Consider the following 23,466-nt stretch of genomic DNA (forward strand, 5'->3'; position numbering starts at 1 on the left):
CCTTTCTGACCCTCCACAGACAGCAATGCATCTACCACGTTCAAGACTCAGAAGGACATTGTTAAATTAGTCTTTGAGCACAAAAAGTATTCTTGTAGCTTCATAAAATTACGGTTTAACCACTGATTCACAGGCCTATTTTAATGACGTCCTTACTACATTTCTGGGTCTTGAACATGGTAGTTCTGTTGCTGTCTATGCAGGATCAGAAAGCACTTGGATTTCATAAAAAATACAACAATTTGTTTCTCAAAGATGAACGAAGGTCTTATGGGTCTGGAATGACATGAGGGAGAGTAATTAATGACAGCATTTTCATTTTTGGGTGAATTAACCCTTTATAGCCACTTACACAATACATCATGAAATAGCCATGTTAAGGAACACATTTCTGAAATGAAGAAAAGACACTTTCGTGGACTTTTTCTTTTATTTAAAAATATAGCGGTTATAGCCTTGAAAAGGCTGGCAAGCATGAATATATATACATGATGAACATAGAAAATGTAGCAAAGATAGGCGAGACAAATAGCACTATTATCACAGAGGGAAAACATGAAGATAAACTTCACTAAATCCACCTCAAACAGCCACACAATTTCAGATATAAACAGACTTCTCTCTTTTTACTTATGTTTTTATCTTGCTAAATTTAAAATGGACTGCTAGCACAAGGCTATGCAAATAAAACAGAATGCTAACCTCATGTCTTTTTCTCTCTCCCTGAGGTTCATCTTGAAGCAAATTAGGTAAATTCTTGCTAAGCATTTCTGCCTACAGTAATCAACCCAAGATGGATTGTTTGGCCCATATCTGAAATAGTAGATTAAGGCAAAGCCTAATTTATTCACCATGTTAAATGATATTGAAAAATCAGGCTTACTAGGCAGTACATGCTAGATTAGATTTGGCACTTTTCTGCTTAAGGCTGACGTGACCCCAAGTGTGAAGCAGCTGAGAATTCCCGGTAAATCTCATCTTACCGATGTCGAAGACTTGTCTTCACAGTGCCTGATCTTTAATTTAGAGACAGTAAGCTTGCAGACTACTGCAGTTAATTCACACATGAAGGTCTGCAGTAATAAAGGCCTCATTTTAGTCATCAACATCTGCTATACTGTATGTAGACATATGTACACAATGAAAAAGTCAAAAGATCAAACGGAATCATGAATTTTAGTGTCTTTGCTCAACAATGTATTAAAGCACCCCAGTGAATTTACTGAGGAGCAATACCAGTGCCATAACTTGCTAATGTCAGAGTTAGCACAATTAATAAAACCGACATGTTCATATTTACTAGAACACATGACTTAACACAACTGATTTTTAGTTGACATGACACATATTGTTTAACCAATGGTTTAAATGTTTCAATGACAGCGACAATCAAACTGATCAAAAACTCCAGCAATAATCAGCAGTAGTTCCCCTCACACGCCATGAAGTGCAGGAAGGAAGTGGTGAGATATGCAAGATACTGAGCAAACAACTACTATGCAAAACACGTACAGACTGAAAAATGAGATCTGATGGAGGGACACCTGTTGCTACTCTTCCCAAAAGTGGACTATGATCAGTCTCTGGAGAGGCTCTCAAACATCCACCACCTTCAAATCATCTGCATTCGAGCTCAGACCAGCGCAGTGTGTAATCAGCTGCACAAGGACGTTTCCTGAGCTTCTGAACCACAGTAGCTCTTAAAATGACAGTTTTACCGGATGCATGACTGAATTATATGTAAACTAGAGATAAAGTATTTGTAGGGCTTTGACAATGCTACTCCAAGAATGTGTATGATAAAACATTTGGATCATCTCATAAGAGCTCTCTCCCAACAAAATGTTACTTTTCTGACAATGGCAGAGGGCTGATATTAACTTTGAAAATATATTGTACCTTTATGGAGAGGGCCACTGAACAAAGCATATGATTTACTTCAATACGCTAGTGCTCTAAATCAAAAGAACCATTATCTTTAGGCACCAAGTCATGGGCAGGGTTGCCACAGCTTTTGACCAATGAATTTACATGACAATTCCAGTTGCTTGTGATTACCAGGTAAGGATTGTTTTAACAATTTCATTCAAAACACGAAATGCAATTTTTCACAAAGTATTTTAGCGCTGAGAATAACTTGGAAAAAAATCCATGACCTTTAAATTTTTTTAAAATCCCTGATATTTCCAGCTTACAACTGTGGGAACCCTGCATGGGACTATGGGAAAATGGCTTAAAACAGCATCTGCTTGTGCACGTGAAGTTTACGGTTTTGGTGATGTATGTATCCCCTATGCATGTCTTTCCTTTAGCAGAGCTATCAGTGGAACTTGTAGCAGGTCCCTTTTGGACTCAACACATCCAGCTGCTCATCTTAGCATGGGTCAGTAGTGTGACAGATGGCTTTGGTGTCTGAGCTAAAGCAGTCTCCCCAACTTATCTCTACAGGGACACAGGAACCTGAGGCATCTGTCCAGCTTTGACGTGCTTACATCTACACACCACATTTCTCTTCTTCACACAATGTCAAATTCTGGTCTCCATCCCCAGAATGGTTTACTGATTGTAGGCTTTCATACTCGGATCTCATCATCCTCATCTTCCATGAAGGAGGAGAAGGCTGGTTCATTGTCTGGGTTGCAGGTGTTGTCGGTAACTCCAATATCTTCCTCATAAGGCTCACTGGCTGGTTTCTCCTCCAAGGCGGCTGAACCTGAGCTGGAAATTGAGCAGCTGTCGAGGTGATGTGGGTGTTTTTGGTGTGGTTCTGGGGTGCTGGGGCCTTCACTCTGTATCTCCAAGTCAACAGAGCTGGGAGCCCTCATGGGACCCTCGCTGTGAGCGACTAACCCCTCTGGTTCCTCTTCTTTCACAACAACCTCCCTCATTTCCTCATCCATTTCCACTCCTCCCAGGTTGCAGTGAAGAGGAGAAGCACGCCCCTCACTGCTCTTGCCTTCTTCAAACCCCTGGTCATCGTCTTCCTTCTCCATGACCCCCAGGATGTCCCCCAGCATCGAGGGCCCAAGATCAACATGGAATGACATCACAGATTCAGCTTTCTTCAATCCTCCCCCGTTGTAAGATGGGGAAGGTCGCAGGTCGGTCAACACCCCGAAATGCTTCTCATGGAGCTCCAAGTCCAATGCTTCAGCAGAGGCCCCATTGGAGGGGCTGGAGGTCAAGCTCTTGAGCACCCTCTTGTCTCCCTCCTGTCCATCTTCATTGTTCAGAAAGGGCAGGGACATGGCATTCTTCACAAAGGTGGGTGACTCGCTAGGCGGAAGGAGGGTATTGTCTTGCTGGTCTACTCTGGTGACGGACTGAGAGCGCTTGCTGCTCCGGAAGGTACGAGATAGCAGTCCAGGTTTTGGAGAGCGAGGATAGGTGTGGCCTTCTTGGGATGGCTCTCCAGATCGAGTGCTGAGGAAAGAGGTGTCTCCGAAAGCTTCCCCGCTACGCCCTACATGCATGGTGTGCCGGAAGTCACCCAAGGGAGCGCTGATCATCTCAGTAGTGAGGTCCATACGAGAGCGCCGCTTGGTCTGAGACCCCGACACCAGCTGTTTTAAGATGGGCATCTTGGTTTGCACAACTCACAAACCCAGTTGCGTTTGACCAGTGCTGTTGTGGTTTCAAGAATAAGTGGTTTTCTTCTAACGAGTCCTAAAAGGCTCCTGGTTCAACCAGATTTTGCTCAGCCCAACTCTGTCCAGTCTTGATGGCCGTCACTTCAGTTGCCAAACAGGAGATAATCTGTAATTGGGAACAAACAAGATCAAAATCAGATTTCATAGTTAACTGGAGATGACATCTTGACTCTAAGCAAAACCACAGTGTAAAAGCCAAGAAGTTAAGTTAATTATAGTGCTGTGTTGTTTGACTTTCTGGGTGCAAGATCAATACAGACAGAAGAAATTGGCAGTCCAGGCAGAACACAGGCAGTTTCAGGATGTCTTATCAATGTGTCTGGCCAGAATACCAGCAGAAGCTGCAGTGTCATTCTTTTCCCTGAGCTAAACTGCAGAAGTGTTTCTGGCATTCAGATGAGGTAAGGGTCAGGATTCTTGTGATCTGGCAGCTGGAGTTTCAATCATTAAAAGATAAGCAGAGACTGATAAAATAACTTAGTGGAGAGTTAAACTACTTTGTGAAATACTTATGGTGTCATGAGTAATATCCTTATAGGACGAATTTAATGAAACCTGCCACAAACTATATTTTACCCCAAAATGAAAAAGGAAATTATATTTTTTACAAATGTTATTAGGACGATTAAAGGTGACTCATGAAAGTCTGACTTTTTCCATGTTTAAGTGCTATAATTGGGTCTCTGGTGCATCTACCAACCCAGAAAATGTGAAAAAGAACAACCCAGTAATTTTATTTTATTTTTTTGGTAAGCCTTTCTCTGCAAGTTTGTGAAAAAAAAACAAGCCACTCAGATTATTATAATATTACCACCCCTTTATCAGCAAGTTTCCATCCATGGGACTGCCATTATGTTTTCGCAAGCGACAACGGTGTGTTTCGTTGTCGTTGTATAAGTTCAATAAAAGCATGCTAACTGTTCTGTCTTTGGCTGCACTGACGAGCACAGAACACTATTTAGAGTCCCAGCCTCAGAGGAGACAAGAGAGCAGTGGATTCATTGATTTATTTACTGAATATTACGCTGCTGCCACACAGATCTAATATAAACATGCAATTTCTTTCCCAGATGTTTCACAGACATAACTGTTTTTGTCTTGTGTGTTTTTACCATAAACTTGTGTATTTGACAGTTTAAGCACAATAAGACATGAAAGAAAACTAGTTTAGTACTCATATGCTGTGTGATAGCCATTTTCTGTGCACTTGCTTTGGATGTGCACGATCAGAAAACCGTATATCAGAAGTTTAAATTAATGTCCCCTTTAACATTTAAATTTGATGACTTTTGTGAAATAGGAAATTCATAATAAATAAATGGGAATTAACTAAAAACATGTTAATGATCCTACAAGAATACACTAATACATCGGCACAGATTGTGACCAGCTGCCAATGATACTTAGTCTGCTATATCATCTCATCGAACACCATTGCTCTGCAGTAGAGACAAGACTGTATAGCAAGTGACAGCTACTTCCTCTGTGATCATCCATGACTGTATAAATGGCAAAGATAGAGGAACATGGTAAGCCATGATCCGACTGATGGCTCGGGGTAACATTATTTCACACGACTCTAAACTTAACCTCTACTCTCTGAACGAAGTAGCTCATCAGGGACAGCCACAATTAACATCAAATTAAGCGTGAACACATTTACACAAACAAGTGCAAACCTCAGACTCAAAACACCACAACAAGGTCTGACGCTCACCTCACTTTGAAAAAATAAAATGCTTACCCTCACCGGAGAGTCTTGTGGCATTATTCCCCGGTCTGTAAATTAAAACTAAGTGTGAGAAATGGGCCAAATGCTTGGCAGGGAACAAGTTTTTCCTGTCACTGATCTACTGTAATATTCATGCAGTCTTTTCTTTGAAAATGAACAGCAAGAGGTGCCCAACCAACTCATGACCTCTTTCTAGCTGAATCTTCCTCTACCAGCTTTGTCTGTACTTCCTTAATGTCCTTACCTGCCTGTGTCTCTATAGCAACACCCCTCCGCACACAGACAGATGTTGGCGTTTCCTGTCAGCATGCATGCATTTTCCTCCTTTTAGTATTAACCAAGCTGTTTCTCTCAAACTGTACTGTTCACTGATCGAAATGTATCTGCATGGTCAATGACTAAATTAAAATGCTAAATTATCCACAATGATTTTATCAATTATGCACAACCTCAATGACTAGAATAGAATTATAACTCTCTTTGGCATTAAATATTAATTACACAGCACAAATTACATACCATGTCTCAGAACCACTGAATATCAGAAATCACTGGTTAAATAAAGGATAATGAACATCTTCTATTGTGCCTTCTGTTAAGAGACTGACTGAACACATGCAGCCAGCACCCTCCCTGAAGGCAAGAGAGAGCGCGGATAAAGCTCAGGCTCAGCCAATGAGAGACGAAGTCCTGCAGCTCTCTGCTGCACACACCCGTTTCCATGACATCATTTCATGGATGCTCTGAGCAGGGGACGACGAGCCCACCTGAAAACAAAGCAAGCCTTTGCACAGCCTCCAAAATGATGCCCGGGAAATCAGGGTGGCAATGTCAATATTAGTATCGTTTTTACTGTAAATTAATCAAGTTTTAATGCCTTAGCTTAAAATAATTACATTTAGCTATTTAAAAGACACTTTTATTCAAGACTTATGAAGCATTTAATCATTCAAGAGATAGTAATATATCTGCTGTTGCCAGGTTTGTAGACAAGTACAGAAGCAAGAAATGCAGAGAGAGAAAGAACAAATAAATTATTTAAAGCTGAATCATGTAAATTACAAAATGTCTAATGTAAACAAGAAAAAAAAAAAAAAAACAGCATATATTTATCATACACTATTGTTCAAAAGTTTGGGGTCTGGTCGGTGCCGATAGCCTTGTGGGCATCGTGCTGACATATAGCGTGCCGTTGCTTACAGGTGTCCCGAGTTTGAATCCCGGCTGGATGGACCTTTCCCGATTTTTTATTTCTTTGACAGAAAACTTATGCAAGGCTGAATTTACTTGATCAAAAATACAGTAATAACTGTAATACTGTAAAATATTGTTACAATTTAAAATAACTGTTGTTTTCTATTTAAATGCATTTTAAAATGTAATTTATTCCTGTGATACAAAGCCACATTTTCAGCATCATTATTCCAGGCTTCAGTGTCACATGATTCTTCAGAAATCATTCTAATATGCTGATTTGCTGCTCAAGAAACATTATTATTATTGTTATTATCATCATCATCATCAATGTTGGAAACAGTTGTGCTGCTCAATGTTTTTGTGGATTCATGATAGATTTTTTCAGGATTTTTTGATGAATAGAAATAGAAAACTAACTAAACATGTATCTACTAGTCCAAACTCAAAAGCACAGGTAAAGGGTGCTAGCCATAGTAGGTTATCACTTACCACTTGTGTGTTAGTTCAGACCACTGCCGATGCAACTGGTTAGCTTCTGCTTAAAGTTGTTGTTTTATATAGTCAGCTACAATGTTTCCCCCCCACCACAACCAAGAAAAAAATAATAAAATGCTTTAAATATAATGATTATCATTTCCCAAAAGAGGCAGACTGTTTTTGTCAACTAATTTGAAAATAATGTAAATAGAATTTTCTAAATAGAAATATGGAAGTCTAATAAGACTAACAAGTTGTTTCCCGTAAAAAAGGGCACAAACAGAAGGCCAAAAGGGGACAGTGAGTAATCAATATGCAAAATTATTCAGTTAGTGACACAAATTACAATGCAGAACAACAGTTCACAGCATTCTGGACAAAGACAGCAGTGTTTATATGAGGTGTTGCTACTGGGTGGCATGAGCTGGAAGAAAAACAAGCAGTAGATGAAAGATGTGAAGCCCTAAATCCCCTAGACACACAGTTCCGCTGCATTTCTGTTCTGTCCCACATACACCAAGGCCCTAAACATACACAAGTATGTGAACACACACACATCTAGCTAAGCAAGTTCGATTTTGTGTATAACATGCATTGAATTACTGAAATGTATCATATTCATAGTATTCACATAGTTGTAATTTGTGTACATGTATAAAGTATGTTTCTGGCACAACACTTCTAAATAGACACATTGTAATCTTAATTAGTCCAAAAACGTCCTACCATGCTCTGTTAGCACATATTGCGGGAAAGGCTAACGACCTTTGGTTAACAGTGGTCCATGTTCATCTCTGGACCAAATTATCGAATGCTTCTTGTCGGGAGGAGCTTTATTTATAGACGTGCAAATATGATGCAAGTACGGGGAGCATGGGAAGGCAGCGTGGGAAACAACAGGCCTCTGAAGGGGTGAGTGACTTTCCACATACCCTTACAACGTCTGTGATAGTAACGCAGTTCATGGGGAGCAGTTGGACTTCCTCTGTAAAGACTAAACACACCTCCCTCTCTCCCACTATCAGCTCCTCCTTCTCTACATCCCTGCGACCCTATACATACTAACCTCTGACCCTGTGTGAGTTTAGGTTTAGCAAATCTCATAGAAAAACAAACACACATACACACACACACACACACACACACAATGCACTTGGGATGACTTCGGTTTCAACAAGCATCTCATAGCGAGCAACAATCCCGATTTTGAAAGTCAGAGACTGTTTGAATATTGTCTCTCAGAAATGTTTCATCTACAGAAAAGAAGAAAGTGTATTTCTGCCCCTCTAGCAACAAACCACAAATGCAAACTGTATGTCGACCCTACACATTATAATATAATATCTAATATAATATGGTATTTATATCCATTACTCTGCGTTACACAACAGTATTATATTTTTAGATTATATTATAATATATTTTATATTACATTACATTATCTCCTTGACCTATATAGGGTCATAGGTATTATAATAGCCTATAATATAATGTAATAATAATAATAATATAATATTGTTGTGTGACGTACAGCCATGGATAAAATTATATTATATTATGTTACATTACATTACAACCCGAATTCCAGAAATGTTGGGACATGTTTTAAATTTGAATAAAATTAAAACTAAAAGAATTTCAAATCACATGAGCCAATACTTTATTCACAATAGAGCATAGCAGACATGTTCACAAGTCTCTGAGGTCCAAGTCAAGTCTTAAGTCTCAAGTCTTTAATGTGGAATCCAAGTCACGTCTCAAGTCTTTGATATTAGCGACAGTTCTTTCAGCTAGTAATTGAGGCTAAATCCGTTTTGAAATACTGATTTCACAATATGAATTTCAATATGAACAAAATATAAGACAAATTAGAAATGAAAAGGTGTCAATTCATTGTCAGACAGAATGCTGCACATTTCTTTGTAAAATTGAAATGTGTCAAACAACAAAACTAAATTGAAATTTTAAAACAAACCACAATCAAATCAAATAAATAACAAATAAAATAAATCTCATATAAACAAACTAAAGCCACCTTTCCACTATATCCGACGAACAACAAGCAACAGACCGGAAGTCATTCATTTCGAATGGAGAGTAGTGCGGGAACTGCGTGGAGTTCCGATCATATGCGTATGCGAACAATTCGGATCCGATTTGAGCTGCGGATGCGTTAAAATATATGAACTTCTGCAGCTAGACCGTATGCGACCGCCCGACCGGATGTGATGTATTCAATTAAAAACTATGAGCGTAAGGTTAGAATTACCAATATTTTGTTCACTTTAACATTATTCTTTAAACACTTTTTCTGTAAAATGGTTCTTTAGAATAGTTATGGCAAAAATAATGATTTATTAAATCATTATTTATGTTGATTAGCCCCATAAAACCTACTATGTTTTTATTTTGGGGGTCATTTGATTTGTAACGATGCATTCATACATTAATTATACTCATTAAAATGATTAATTTTACCATGGTGAATATGCCGAGGTAACGGTTGCCGCACGACCAGTTTGAAAGTTCCGTGCGACTGCCACCAGTGGGAGAAATGCGACAGTCGTGTCCGAATGTCGTGTGCAGTGGAAAGGTGGCTTAAGGCTTTGTCTGTGCGCTTTTTCAATTTAAAATTAGAAGCAACCACTGTATTTTAAACACAACACAATCCAAACAAAGAGGCTGCATACATGCAGCATGAGCAGTTTTTAATCTAAATTGGATTGCATAATTTCGAAATTTGAAGCAAAAACAAAATGGTCTGACTTCAGTTTTGCAGACGGGCTGAATTAGAAAGCAAATTCACTCTCTGCCAGCAGGTGGCGCTTGAACATCAATTAAACATCATTTCCGTGCTGCGGTTATGAACACTACTTTAATATGCATTATACAGAGGCAAGATGAGAAGAAAATGCCATCTAAACTTTTCTAAAGACAGTTCCAGTTCCCCTCAGAGATACATTCATATAAACTCCTATACCAAATGACTTGCGTTTTTTTACGAGTCTCATGAGTCCCGAGTCCAAGTCAAGTCTCGAGTCAGCTGTTCATGAGTCCAAGTCAAGTCCCAAGTCTTTATGCATGCGACTTAAAGTGCTACTCGAGTCCAAGTCCCAGACTCGAGTTTCCATCTCTGGAGCATAGATATAACAAATGTTTTAACTGGAGAAATTTTACAATTTTATGCACAAAATGAGCTCATTTCAAATGTGATGCCTGCTACAGGTCTCAAAATAGTTGGGATGGGGGCATGTTTACCATGGTGTAGCATCTCCTTTTCAAATGAGTTTGAAGACGTCTGGGCATCGAGGTTATGAGTTTCTGGAGTTTTGGTGTTGGAATTTGGTCCCATTCTTGCCTGATATAGGTTTCCAGCTGCTGAAGAGTTCATGCTCATCTTTGACATATTTTTTGTTTAATGATGCGCCAAATGTTCTCTATAGGTGAAAGATCTGGACTACAGGCAGACCAATTCAGCACCCGGACTCTTCTACTACGCTGCTGAAATACACTTTGTCTGGAGGGGAGCATATGTTGCTCTAAAACCTTTATATACCTTTCAGCTTTCATAGTACCTTCCAAAACATGCAAGCTGCCCATACCGTATGCACTTATGCACCCCCATACCATCAGAGATGCTGGCTTTTGAACTGAACGCTGATAACACGCTGGAAAGCTTCCTTCCTCTTTAGCCCGGAGGACACGGTGTCCGTGATTTCTAACAAGAATGTCAAATTTGGACTCGTCTGACCATAGAACACTTTTCCACTTTGAAACAGTCCATTTTAAATGAGTCTTGGCCCACAGGACACAACGGCGCTTCTGGACCTTGTTCACATATGGCTTCCTTTTTGTATGATAGAGCTTTAGTTGGCATCTGCAGATCCCACGGCAGATTGTGTTTACCAACAGTGGTTTCTGGAAGTATTCCTTTTTATGCACTCTTTCACATATTGGAAAGCCTCTACTTCTGAGAGACTCTGCCACTCCAAGACATCCATTTTATAGCTAATAATGTTACAGACCTGATGTCAATTAATTTAATTAGATGCTAGATGTTCTCCCAGCTGAATCTTTTCAAAATTTCTTGCTTTTTCAGCCCTTTGTTGCCCCCGTGCCAACTTTTTTTGAGACCTGTAGCAGGCATCATATTTGAAATGAGCTCATTTAGTGGATAAAAGTGTAAAATTTCATTTTAGTTTTCATTTTATTCAAATTTAAAAAACGTCCCAACATTTCCGGAATTTGGGTTGTATATTATAGTCTCGTTGACCTATATAGGGTTGTAGGTATTCAGAGTCATGGACATTATATTATATTATATTTGTCCAATGTAGGGTTGTGTGTATAAAATCATATAATATCATTTTATTTGTTTGTCCTATGTAGGGTTGCAGGTAATAATAATATAATATAATATAATATAATATAATATAATATAATATAATATAATATAATATAATATAATATAATATAATATAATATAATATAATATAATATAATATAATAATGAAATGCCTGTTAATGTGTGGTCAGCCATACTAATCTGCTAAACTTTGACCTGCTTGCTGCCTTTAGTTTTTGCAGAAATGACAGTTCACCTCTAAATATGAGGAATGGGTAAATTAGTCTCGTTTAATGACAACATTAAGACAGTGAAACATGCTGTTTAAGGCTGAAGCACACTGGCATGTCACATGCACTTCAAGTCGTCTTTGGTCTTTGCAGTGGACGAACAGAAAGCTCGCTCTCTGTGAACAAGCGTCTCTGTGTGAATCAAACAAAAGTGCTGAGTGCAACCTAGCACTCAGACAGTGAATGATCTACTGTTTGTCTGTGGAAGTTTTTATTTGCCTGCATGAGCAGAGGCACCCAGAGCCACGTGAGCCGTCTTCTTTTATTATACGTCTAAACCATAAATAATTGATCACATACATTCTGCTCAATACCAGAATCCTCCAATCAGCAAAAAAAATTTAAAAATAAAAAAAAGACTATAGCTGAAGCAGAAAAAAGACGCCTTTTGCTTTAATTCTATTATAGTGTCATTATGCTGTAAAGCCTGCAACTTACAAAAAAAAAAGAAAAAAAGTTATTTCCTTGCATCACCTTGCAGTAGCAAACTGAATGAACTGCAAGCCACTCAGTTCATTAATTATTGAGAGAATAGATTTCTAGAAGTGAGTAGTGATTCCTACTGGACATAAATCTGTCAGCAGCGATGTGATGTGATGTGATGTGATAAGGTGTGTGCATCCAGCTGGGAAAGAACCGTCTGGCTGGGTCCATTAGGAGCCAGTGACCTGGACAGAAGCCCTCATGACCCCGGGGCCACACAGACAGAGACCCATATGGTACAAGCTAACTTACATTACCACAGACCTTTACACAGCAGGGGACACCAAGACTGGTAAATAAACGAATGAAAAAAAAAAGTTGCCAGCTATCGCCAACGCTTTTTCTGATTTTCACTAAAATGTCATGGCCCCAGAATATTTTGTTATATGAATATCTGAACATGCAATACAACAAAATAAAGATCAGACCCTCTACTTTCAAACAAAAAACAAAACAAAAAAACAATCAGTTTTATTCTAGCCTCAAGCATTTTTATTTTTAATCAATACTTGAATGTACGTAGGTTTCATAAATAAAAAAATAATAAAATTAAATTAAAAAAACATTGAGCAAAAAGCTGAGAAAAATCGCATTTTTATCAAATACTACATCTGGATCATATTCAGTAATATTATCAAAGCAAAGATGTGATAGATGGCTTCCATCAGTACTCCCAAAGCTTGCACAGGCCTTTACAACTTTCTGGATTGACATTTCACTCTATTTAAGCAGTTTTCATTTATATGCAGTTTTCATTATTTTTCATATGCTTACATATGAGATAACTCGTTTCTGCATCTTCCTGGTCTGTGATTTTCAAGACTCATTCAGGAGATGCGTAATAGCGCCCCTAGGGTATAACAGTGAAAACACGGAAACCCGTAAAATTCCATGTTTGGCGGGGAAAGAGTTAACGTGTCCTTGTAAAAACAGTGCAATTATACTCCGCTTCGCATCGTAGCCGCGTCACCACCTCGGATGTGCATTATTTTTCTAATAATTCAACGGCCCGTCATCAATTATTCCTTAGATATATTATATAAAAACTTAAAACATAATTTACTTAAAAAAATAAAAATATTATATGAAAAACTTAAACATATTGTAGTTAGTTTCCAAAGCAGCATTTCTCATTTTTATTTAAATACTAAAATTACTACAACTAAAAGTGAAATAAAATAACTTGAAGCAAAATAGTAATATTAATAATAACAACAACAACAAATGACAAGTCATTTTGCATAAAAGCATTACCAAATAAATAAATGTAAGTGTCAACTGCTCGTGAAACATCTTACATCTAACCAGAAATAGCCTAAATATTTGATCTGGAGTGCAGACATTGACCGGAGCCGATTCAATTATCCATAATGCACTCTCTCCGCAGCAGAGTGACTAAGCACCTACAGCGTCTTCTCAGCCCATTTGTCCACCCAGATGCTGATAACCCTAAAAACCAAGTCAGGCCAGCTCTGAAAAGCCAGCTAATCAAGTAGTGCTGCTCAAACAGGCCTCAGATAATGCTAAGCCTGCCATTACTGGTGGAGATCTGAAGCTGCATACGGAAAGGATGAGAGGAAGGGTGAGTAAATATTATTCACCTGAGATAAGATAATCTTCACACCATGGTCCCTCGTTAACTTCTCTTCCTCCCGTCACACGTTGCGCAACACCTCAGCATGACGCCTCCTTCCCTGAGGTGTCATCTGCATTTGCTCACAAAAGGCTACTGGGCTGAATGTGGCACGCCTCTTATACAGAGCCCAAACAGCATGACAATAGTCAGGATGGGGCTTTCAAACAGATCAGTCAAAAGGTTCAAGCCGACATTATCTTGGGTGTCAATATCTTGACTGCTTTGTGGTGATTTAGATGATGTAAACATCTTGGCTGCAACTAAAAATGGTGTCTCGCCTTGCCATCTACCATAATAAATGTGCTACAGTCAGACTGAAAGATGTCTGCTGTAGTTGTATGTCACAGAAGAGACCAGAGGCGATTGTAACTGGAGGAGAAGAACAAGAGTGATGAGACTTCAGCACAGAATCTCTCTCTCTGCCTGAGAAAATGAGAACAAAGATTTGACCATACAAAATTTCATCTAGGTTGTGAGAATGAGGGCAGTTGTAACAGTATTTATGAAGAATGGATGACTGAATATTTTTTTGGAATTTATGAACAATTTTTAAAGATCCAATCAAAATGACGAGTCATATGGATATGAAAAATATGCAACAAACTTCAAAGCATTATGTTGTCTTTTCAACTGAAAATAGAATTAAATAATTTCAGATGATTATAATTTAGGTACTAAAACTATTTAAGTAATACTATTTTATCTTTATATTTATTAGTTTTAATTTTTATATTTAATACAAGTCATCTCTTATTATTTATTTTATATTCAATACATTTTCATGTTTTATATTTGCATTTCTCAGTATTTATTTTCAATGTTTATTTATTTTTGTATTTATATTTATTTGTTTTTATTTTGATATTTGGATTTATTTATATTTATCTTTTATCATTTATATTTTTATTTCTTTATTTTCAATGCTTATTTATCTTTATATGCATTTATATTTACATTAATTTATATTTGATATATTTTCATATGTATATTTTATTCCTTGTTTATTTTTCCATGTTTTTACATTTAGATGTTTTTGTTTATATTTTTATATTTACTTACATTATATTTATTTATGTTTTTAAATTTACATGTATTTATATATTTAACACATATACACACACATACATACACACACACACACACACACACATATATATATATATATATATATATATATATATATATATATATATATATATATATATATATATATATATATATATATATATATATATATATATATATATATATACATATACATTATATATATATTTTTTTTACTTTTATATCTTTTCATATTTGTTCAATTTATATTTATTTATATTCTTATATTTGAATTTTCCAAATTACATTTAGTTATTTGTTTATTTTCATTTAATTATACTTATATTTATCTTTCTTCCTTTCCTTCTTTGTCCCCCAGTCTCTCCGAATCCATCATCTTGACTTTAATTTTAATGTGTATTCAAATAGTGGAGAGAAAACAAGTACTTGATATAAATGTACAATCCTAAAATAACTATGCAATGATTTTCACTGTACTAACTGCACTGTATTTTTCTGGACATTGTTGTGTTTGAGCAAAGAACAATAAAGCCATGTACAGGATTATTCACACAGTAGAAATGTTGGCGTTTACACACACAATCCATTGTTATTGGTAGGAATAATCACGTCAGCACATCTATATTCATTCTGCTCCAAAGCAAAATATTTTCAAAGCTGCATATTTACAGAGGAGGGCCCTCTGATACAGCTCCCAAAACACCGGCAGACAGATGACAGACAGACAAACACACAGCTAACTGAACAAATGACTGTAAGAACTGTATCCTCATGTACCCTCACTATTTGGCATGAAGTATTCACTCACACAGGAAGTGACCATCTGAGACACTTGTAAAGAGACAACCACAGGTTTTTATTTTTTTGCATTAACGTGCGGTTTAGGGCCCAGTTTACCTAAAATAGATGAAACCGCAACAACAGACCAGTGTGGAGAAACAAGAATTCAAATAATGGTGCTTCAGTCTTCGTGAAGTGTTTACTTGCTATTAAGTGCCTTTGTATCTTTTAAAAATGTGATTTCATTAACCTGACTACATGGTAAATACAATTGGTTCTGTATCAATCATGTAAACACAATTTGCTTTGATATGTATTGCTTATATATCAAAGTTTTGTTTGCAAAACACAGCAGACAGCCAGTGAACAGACTAAAATGTGAGAAGACCAAGCCAAAATTTAATTAATAACATTAAGTTTATTTTTAATGTATTTATACACCACATAAGATGAGTATTTCTACTATATACACACGGTACGATAACTGTTTTGATAATGCTTCTAATTCTATGAGAATAGGGAGGTTCGCAACTATAACAATAATGGCTCAGAGGAACAATTTCTTTGGAATCACTTTCAGAACGATTTTCCATCTGAGGAAGATAAAAACATTGACATTCAATCAGAATCAATCTTGCTTTTAAGAGCTTGAGCATTTAAAGCAGGAGAAGACAAAGCTGCAGCATGCTAATAATAAACAAAATGTTATGATCCGCTGATTTGGACATTAAAGTTATTTTTATAGTTATTGTTTTTGGTGTGAATGGGCCCTAATCATCTTAAACTGGCACTTGTTAAACAAGTAAGTCATTAAACTTTAGGGGCTGTGAGTAAAAGAATGAATGGATATTGACTTAACCCATAAAGAACCCTTTAAAACCAGAACATTAAGTCTGGATTATCAAGTGAAATACAGTTGATTCCTGCGGCAACAAAGACAGAATGACATGAAACAGATAGAGATTGTAAGCGAGGGTTTTGGACAGGAAGGGCAAAGTGTCTACACCCTCCCATCCCAACAGAAATCAACTCCCTGCCCTTCCGTAGGAGCATAAACACACCATAAACTCAATTCTCCATCACACTAAACAAACAAACAGCCCAGCAGGTCTCCATAAACACGACTGTTATTGGTGCTCCCGTGACGTTACAACTTCTTGTATTTACATTATGTTCAACTGTGTTTCCGTACAAATTGCATCCATCTTACTGTAAATCCAGCACAAATCAAAGTGAAAAACACCATGCATACAAAAAAGAACATGTGGACAACTAATAAAACCAACGTCAATCCTTTAATTGCATGTAATCCTTTAGAGGTGTAATTTGATGCAGATGTTTACAAATCCTTTCAGCTTCATATAACATTGAATTCATGAAATTACATTGTTTGACTTATATTACATTCTTGGTATGATTCGACGATAATGCAAATTAATCTAGATTAATACAAATTAACACAAATGCGATCACCCCAACATGCGCTAGAACTTTCCTTTGCACTCCTCGCTTTAATGAGAGTCTATTTCACCTAAAGGCAGGTTTGACACCCAGCTGTGAACATTACAACCACTCTCATCCTCACCAGGTGTGATGTTACTGCCAACAAGTGTTTTTAAAAACACACGGTCTTAAAAACATGCCCAGAATGTTTCCAGGGATGGGATCCATGAAAGGCATTATTTAAATAGCTGAAATGCCGCCTTGGCACTCAATAGAGGTGATCTGGAGTTTTTTTGCTTTTCTGTTGATGCGTCGTGGAAAAAGAAAAGAGAATGCGTGACAAAGCCACACTCAGATATTCAAACAAATGCCATATTATTACTTCCAGGGAACTTTTTATTGTAGAACAACAAAGAAATGCCTCTACAACTACCTAGTAACCCAAACAATGCACCTTCCCCTACCATCATATTCTGATATTGAATAGATTTGATGTATAAAAGACAAAAATATTGTTATAAAAGATTAACACAAAACGGTTGCCAAGTAGTTTCTACCTGGTATTAAGATGCCTTTTCAGTGATCTGATAACAAGTGGTCAACCGAGGCGCATTAGCATTTACAGCTGGTCTTATCATGCATTTTAAATGCATCTCCTGTGACCACTTGTGTTCAGATTTCATCTAGACACTCCTCTCTTTATTTAGTCACACTCTACATCACTTTCACAGGAGTGCCGAGTGTGGCAAATGTGAATATGACTGGATGAATGAAGCCATTACACTGCATACAAGTGGGAAAGAAAGTGAATGGAAAGAATACGAACAGTAAAAATGATTTTAGTCATAATCCATGTGTTTAGGCACAATATAGTGAAGTTTGAATTCGGTGCAATTTTCTTCAGGTCTGCAGTAGAGTGGTTCTCATTCCTGCATTTTCGCCAAAACATCCATTATAATCAATGACAAAGTTTACACTGGTCAAGTGTTTTCACTGTGTTAGTTCTGATGAAAGCATTCGTAAGATTGCAGAAATCATACTGAAATACAGAGATCATTGCATAGTGCGCTCTGTGCACATTACAGTGTTTGGCTGTAATGTAGTGGTGCAACTGGAGTCATTCTAAATATAATGCAATAATCAGCACTTTTCACAATTAGTTCATCTCGGTGGTTATTATAATAAAAATGCAGTAAGATTTCTGAAAGAGTTCCACATGTAATGCTCATTTCATATGCAAAGATGATAGCCAATCATAGCAGTGGGCGTTTACATTGAAGTCTCACAGCAGACACGCCCCTTCTAACGGACTGTTCAAATCAGAGAGCTAAAGTCAGGGAAGGAAATGACCATTTATATCTAAATTATGTCCGTTTTTGGTGAAAAACAAACAAACAAACAAAAAAAATGGTCATATGTTATTTTAAGGTCATTAACGAAGACTTTTGCCTTAATAAACTCCCAATTTGCTTCTTATTAATAGTTAGTAAGGTAGTTGTTAAGTTTAGGTGTTGGGTAGGATTAGAATATGGTCATGCAAAATATGTGCTTTATAAGTACTAATAAACAGCCAATATGTTATTAATAGGCATGCACATAAGCAACTAGTTAATAGTGAGAATTGGTCCCTATGCTAAAGTGTTACCAAAAAAAAAAAAAACATACTAAGATTATAAATACACTTCAGGGTACACAATTTCATGACCATTTAAAATTTAAAAAGATAAAACAACTAAAGGTAAAACAAAATAAATACTTTTTTTTTTTTTAATTAACCCCACAACTGGTTTTGTTGTTTTGTTTTGAACCAGGATTTTCATCGCATTGGAAAAACCTTGATATGTGAGGTAGTATTTTAAAAGTGTGATTTCAAAACCTGGAAAGTAGCATTTAATTTAAAAATATTAAACCCATAATATTTTTATAATGAATATACTTTTTTTTTTTTCTAGTTACACAAAGCTATAAAATATTTTATTGGGTAGAAATTTTGACTAAATATTTAAAAACAAAATACTGGAAAAGTCAAACAAATTAATAGGTTTAAAAGACCAGGAAGAACCTTTTTTGACTTATGGAATCCAGAAATGTAATGTACAGTTGAGTAGTTTCCTCAGGAAGCCACCTGATTTGTCTATAGCACAACTGGTGCAGGATAAGTAACAAGGCGAAGTTTAATATTTAGGCTTCCCCTATAAACGCCACCAATTAAACAGCGCAAGATTCTGATGTTTCAGGGTTTGTTTGGAGAGGTTACATAAAGTTTAACGCGGTCAGTGAATTGGCATTGGATCAGAGAGAGTGATTGTGGGCTTGGATGAGGTTGAATTCACATAGCTTTACCCTGCCCACTGTATCATGTCAAATAAATCTCATGTGATATCTCCATCTGCAATTGGTTTCATCAAGCAAGTTATTTCCACCTAATCTCATTCCTTTTAACATTTGTATTTGTATGATGATTCCATACATACTAACAGCTCTTTCAGCCATTTTTCAGCCTCTGGTGCTTGACATAGCTGCCCTGTTCTGGGGAAAAATACAGTTTATGTGGAATTTCCTGGAACGTGAAAAGGCTGGACACACATTCAGCCACACACAGACATGCAGAGCTGTCGAGGTCGAGGACATGTTAACACACAGCACAGAGATAAATACCACATACTCTATGTAAAAACATACTGTCATCTTCTTTTTACTGTATATCATGTGCTCTTTTACTGGGAAACTAATATCATCCTTTTAACACCAGATGATCTTGTTTTCACATTAGAAAACAAACAGAAACAGATTACATAGTCCAAAACACCCTCCAAATCAATTCATAAAAAAACAGGGTGTTATGTACTAGAAAATCCTAAATTGAACCTATTTCATTAGTTTTTATATATGTATATATGTATATATATATATATATATATATATATATATATATATATATATATATATATATATATATATATATATATATATATATATATATAAAGTAAATAAATAAGGGACATGGAACAAACTAGCAATGTACATGCATTCAAACCCATTGAGGCTGACAAAAGATCTCATAAATAAGACAATCTGAAACAGCAGGGCAGCAGTTGAACAGCACAGTAGTGAGGTTCATGGTACACTATTCAAGTGCAAATGAGAAAGCTAACACTCTAAAAAAGTGCTAAAAGCACTGACTTCCAGAGGCAAACACACACACACACACACACACTTCTGCTAATTCTGATATAAATGCAGGTACAATTGAGATACTGTTCTTCTCCCAAAAGTTTGAGGAACGGATTTTCTCAACAAATTAGCAGAAGTCATGTCAAGCAAACTAACAGAAAGAAAACATATGCTAGCAATGTGTACATAAACTTGTACATCTGTTCCTGGCGGTCTGTTTACTGAGAGGGGAGTGATGTATGAGAAAATGGGAAACACATTAACCTGGGTACCAGGACCAGCAGGTGCTGAACTTCTCTAACTAAACAAACACATTTATCAACTGGTACACATGTGCACGTGTGGACACACGTGTGTAAACACAGACCTTTAGACGCACTTGAGTGTTGCTCCATATGCCATCGCTAAAGTCAACCATGAATTCATGTGGTGATTAGACATGTACAATAACTTAGTAACAACAGTTACCATCGACAAACTATTGCTACTGTATTACAGCTGTTCATACTAATGTGAAAAATGAATATGAGATCTCCTTCAACTGCATAAGACGTTTTATGAATGATTTCATTCTGTGATTCATGAATTTCATTACATAAGAACAAAATATAAAATGGTCAAAGTGACATCTTTAATCAAACGATGCTATTTTTTTTTTCTTTTTCAAAACTGACTTTTAACCAACTTCTGATTTCAAAGTGATTTTAGTTGATTTAAATGCTCTCTGTCTATGAAAATTAATATCAACATGATCCACTAACATTTAACAAACAGAAAGAATCCAAATACTGCAGTCTTAATTTTGAATAACATATTTATAGTTTTATAACAATTGTGGGTGTTGTGCTATTTTTATGTTTCTTTTTAATAATATTATAAGTATAAGTGTGCACATAGTTTTTTTTAGGGCAACTTAATATCTGCATTTAATATTGCTTCTATTGTAGTCCTATTGTAATATGTTGCATTATTATTATTTTAGGTATAACACCAGATTTCCATTCTTCAAACACATGGTCAAATAAGTTACAGTTACTGTCTCATTATGGAAAGCTCATAATCTCTGGAATACAACAGTATTCTCAGGACAGAATCAAATAATACAAAACTTATGTATATTAGTACATTATATTATGGAAACCTGTTTTCGCCATAGGATTGAAAATAATTAAAAAAGGTAAAGTTTTAACTCACAACACATTTTTCTTGCAGTTCTGAGTTAAAAATAAAGGTGCTTCACGATGCCATAGAAGAACCTTTTTGTCTAAATGGTTCCATAAAGAACCTTTAACATCTGAAGAACCTTTCTGTTTCACAAAAGGTTCTTTTTTTGGCAAAAAAAAGGTTCTTCAGATTATAAAAAGGTAAGAAAGAGATGGTTCTTTAATGAACCTTTGACTGAATGGTTCTTTGTGGAACCAAAAATGGTTCTTCTATGGCATCGCTGTGAAGAACCTTTTGAAGCACCTTTATTTTTAAGAGTGTATCTCATGGCTTTTCTCTCACAAATTCTCTTAAAATTGCAAAATACAGACTCAGAATTACAAGATATAAACCAACAACTGTGAGATAAAAAGTCACAATTATATTTTTTTATATACAGTGGAGAAAAAAATTCTGAATTGTGAGATGGAAACTCAGAATCGCAAGATACAAACTGAATTCTGAGTTTTTATATCTCGCAATTCTGAATTTTTTCTCAGAACTGCGAGTATGCCAATTTACCTCTCATAATTCTGAGTTTATGTCTCTCAAATACCTTGTAATATAGCTATAGTATTTAGTGTGTGTGTGTGTGTGTTTATAAATGTACACATATCATTTTGCTTATAATGTTTTATACAGTAATTTAACCTTTTAACTTGATTAAGACATTGGTTTGTACCACAATGTAGGTCAGGACATTCAAGTCCATTACATTCATCCATTGCCATGGGCACCATTGCCATTCCACTCCCACTGCACTGGATCTTCCCTTTGTGACAGACCTCTCAGCGGCTTCTCTCAGTTCCGTTTGTAAACCTACATTCAATTCACAACAAAAGAATGATACCGTGCACATGCTGTGCGCCAATTACTACGCCGGCATTATTTCATAGCAGTCATGCACATGGATATCAGCACAGTGACCGAGAAGCGACGGTGTCGCAACACAAATGACGTTTTTTGAGCTCTTGATAAGGAACAAGAGAGAGAGAGAGAATCAATATTTAAGAGCGTTTGACTCTTGTGAGTGTAGCGTGAAGCGCACGAGCGCATAAAGAACAATGATCCAGCTGACCATGTGGAGCAGTGATGGTGATGACGGATCCTCATAGAAATAAACAATGAACACAGAATGCGCTTCTATCAACGGAAAGGAAACGTTTTTATGCAAATGTTTAACAGTTGCATTATTTAATTCTAGAACCATATATTCTCAAAATGATAAACAGCTTTCCAGAGAGAGGCTGGTGACCCTCCCTTATTCGACCATGGCTTTGAAGACTGATGGAGGTCTCTTAGTACAGTGCAAAATAATGAGTGGTTTGGCTTAACAAACTAAACAAAAACTTTGACCTAACCCAATACCACCTACTAAATAATGGCTAAATTGGATTTCACAATTCACAAAAGTGCTGAAATGATCGCTATTCATGTAGGTTTAAATTGTGTGAAATGTCTCAGTCTCTTTAAAATGATCTTAAAAACTTACTGTTTGTAATGGTGTAATCCATACACTGTGCAGCTTGTGGTTTTGTTTTATCCCCCGGGTGTATTAAAAAGCCTTTCTATTTGTTTGAGCTAAATATTTCCCGGTGCTCTTTTCTGTTGTTTCTTTATACGTAACACATGTATCTCTCAGTTGTGACAATACACACAGACAGCCACCCGCATCCTTCCTGTGTCAAGCTCTGCTGTAAACTCACCGCTCTGTGCAATAATTCATTCAACTCCGCCCCTTCTCTCCACAGACACGCCTCTTTTGTATTAGACACGCCCCTATACACGCCGCGCTTAAAGAGACAGCACAATTAATACAGCTAGCGTACGATTGACTGGCTGCTTTGTCACTTTAAGCTTCACTATTTTGGTAAACTTCACAAAAACGATCAAGAACACGTCCGGGTTATATTTCAGCCTAAAATCAGAGAAAGACATACTAAATTGTATTGTGAAGAAAACGAATTATATATATACACACACACACACAC

At 36.6% G+C, this 23,466-nt stretch overlaps 1 protein-coding gene across 2 annotated transcripts; it reads right to left on the reverse strand.

Annotated features, from left to right (window-relative positions):
- Positions 1–417: 417 nt before the first annotated feature.
- Positions 418–23,175, reverse strand: cdc42ep4a (CDC42 effector protein (Rho GTPase binding) 4a). 2 transcript variants are annotated; one of them, XM_058771353.1, is made up of 2 exons: positions 22,968–23,175; positions 418–3,756 (listed from the first exon to the last, which is right to left on the reverse strand). In XM_058771353.1, exon 2 carries the CDS (start codon positions 3,579–3,581, stop codon positions 2,574–2,576), a length of 1,008 nt encoding a protein of 335 aa, XP_058627336.1. In that variant the 5' UTR covers positions 3,582–3,756; positions 22,968–23,175; the 3' UTR covers positions 418–2,573. The 2 variants fall into 2 exon arrangements, with proteins under 2 accessions (XP_058627336.1, XP_058627338.1); XM_058771355.1 differs by lacking the exon at positions 22,968–23,175 and adding an exon at positions 5,395–5,701.
- Between the last annotated feature and the right edge of the window lie 291 nt (positions 23,176–23,466).

The sequence above is a fragment of the Onychostoma macrolepis genome, chromosome 03 (genome assembly GCF_012432095.1).
Source record: "Onychostoma macrolepis isolate SWU-2019 chromosome 03, ASM1243209v1, whole genome shotgun sequence".
NCBI lineage: Eukaryota > Metazoa > Chordata > Actinopteri > Cypriniformes > Cyprinidae > Onychostoma > Onychostoma macrolepis.

Excerpts from the sequence above, each read along its gene's own strand:
- cdc42ep4a (XM_058771353.1), bottom strand. The coding sequence starts at position 3,581 with ATGCCCATCTTAAAACAGCTGGTGTCGGGGTCTCAGACCAAGCGGCGC.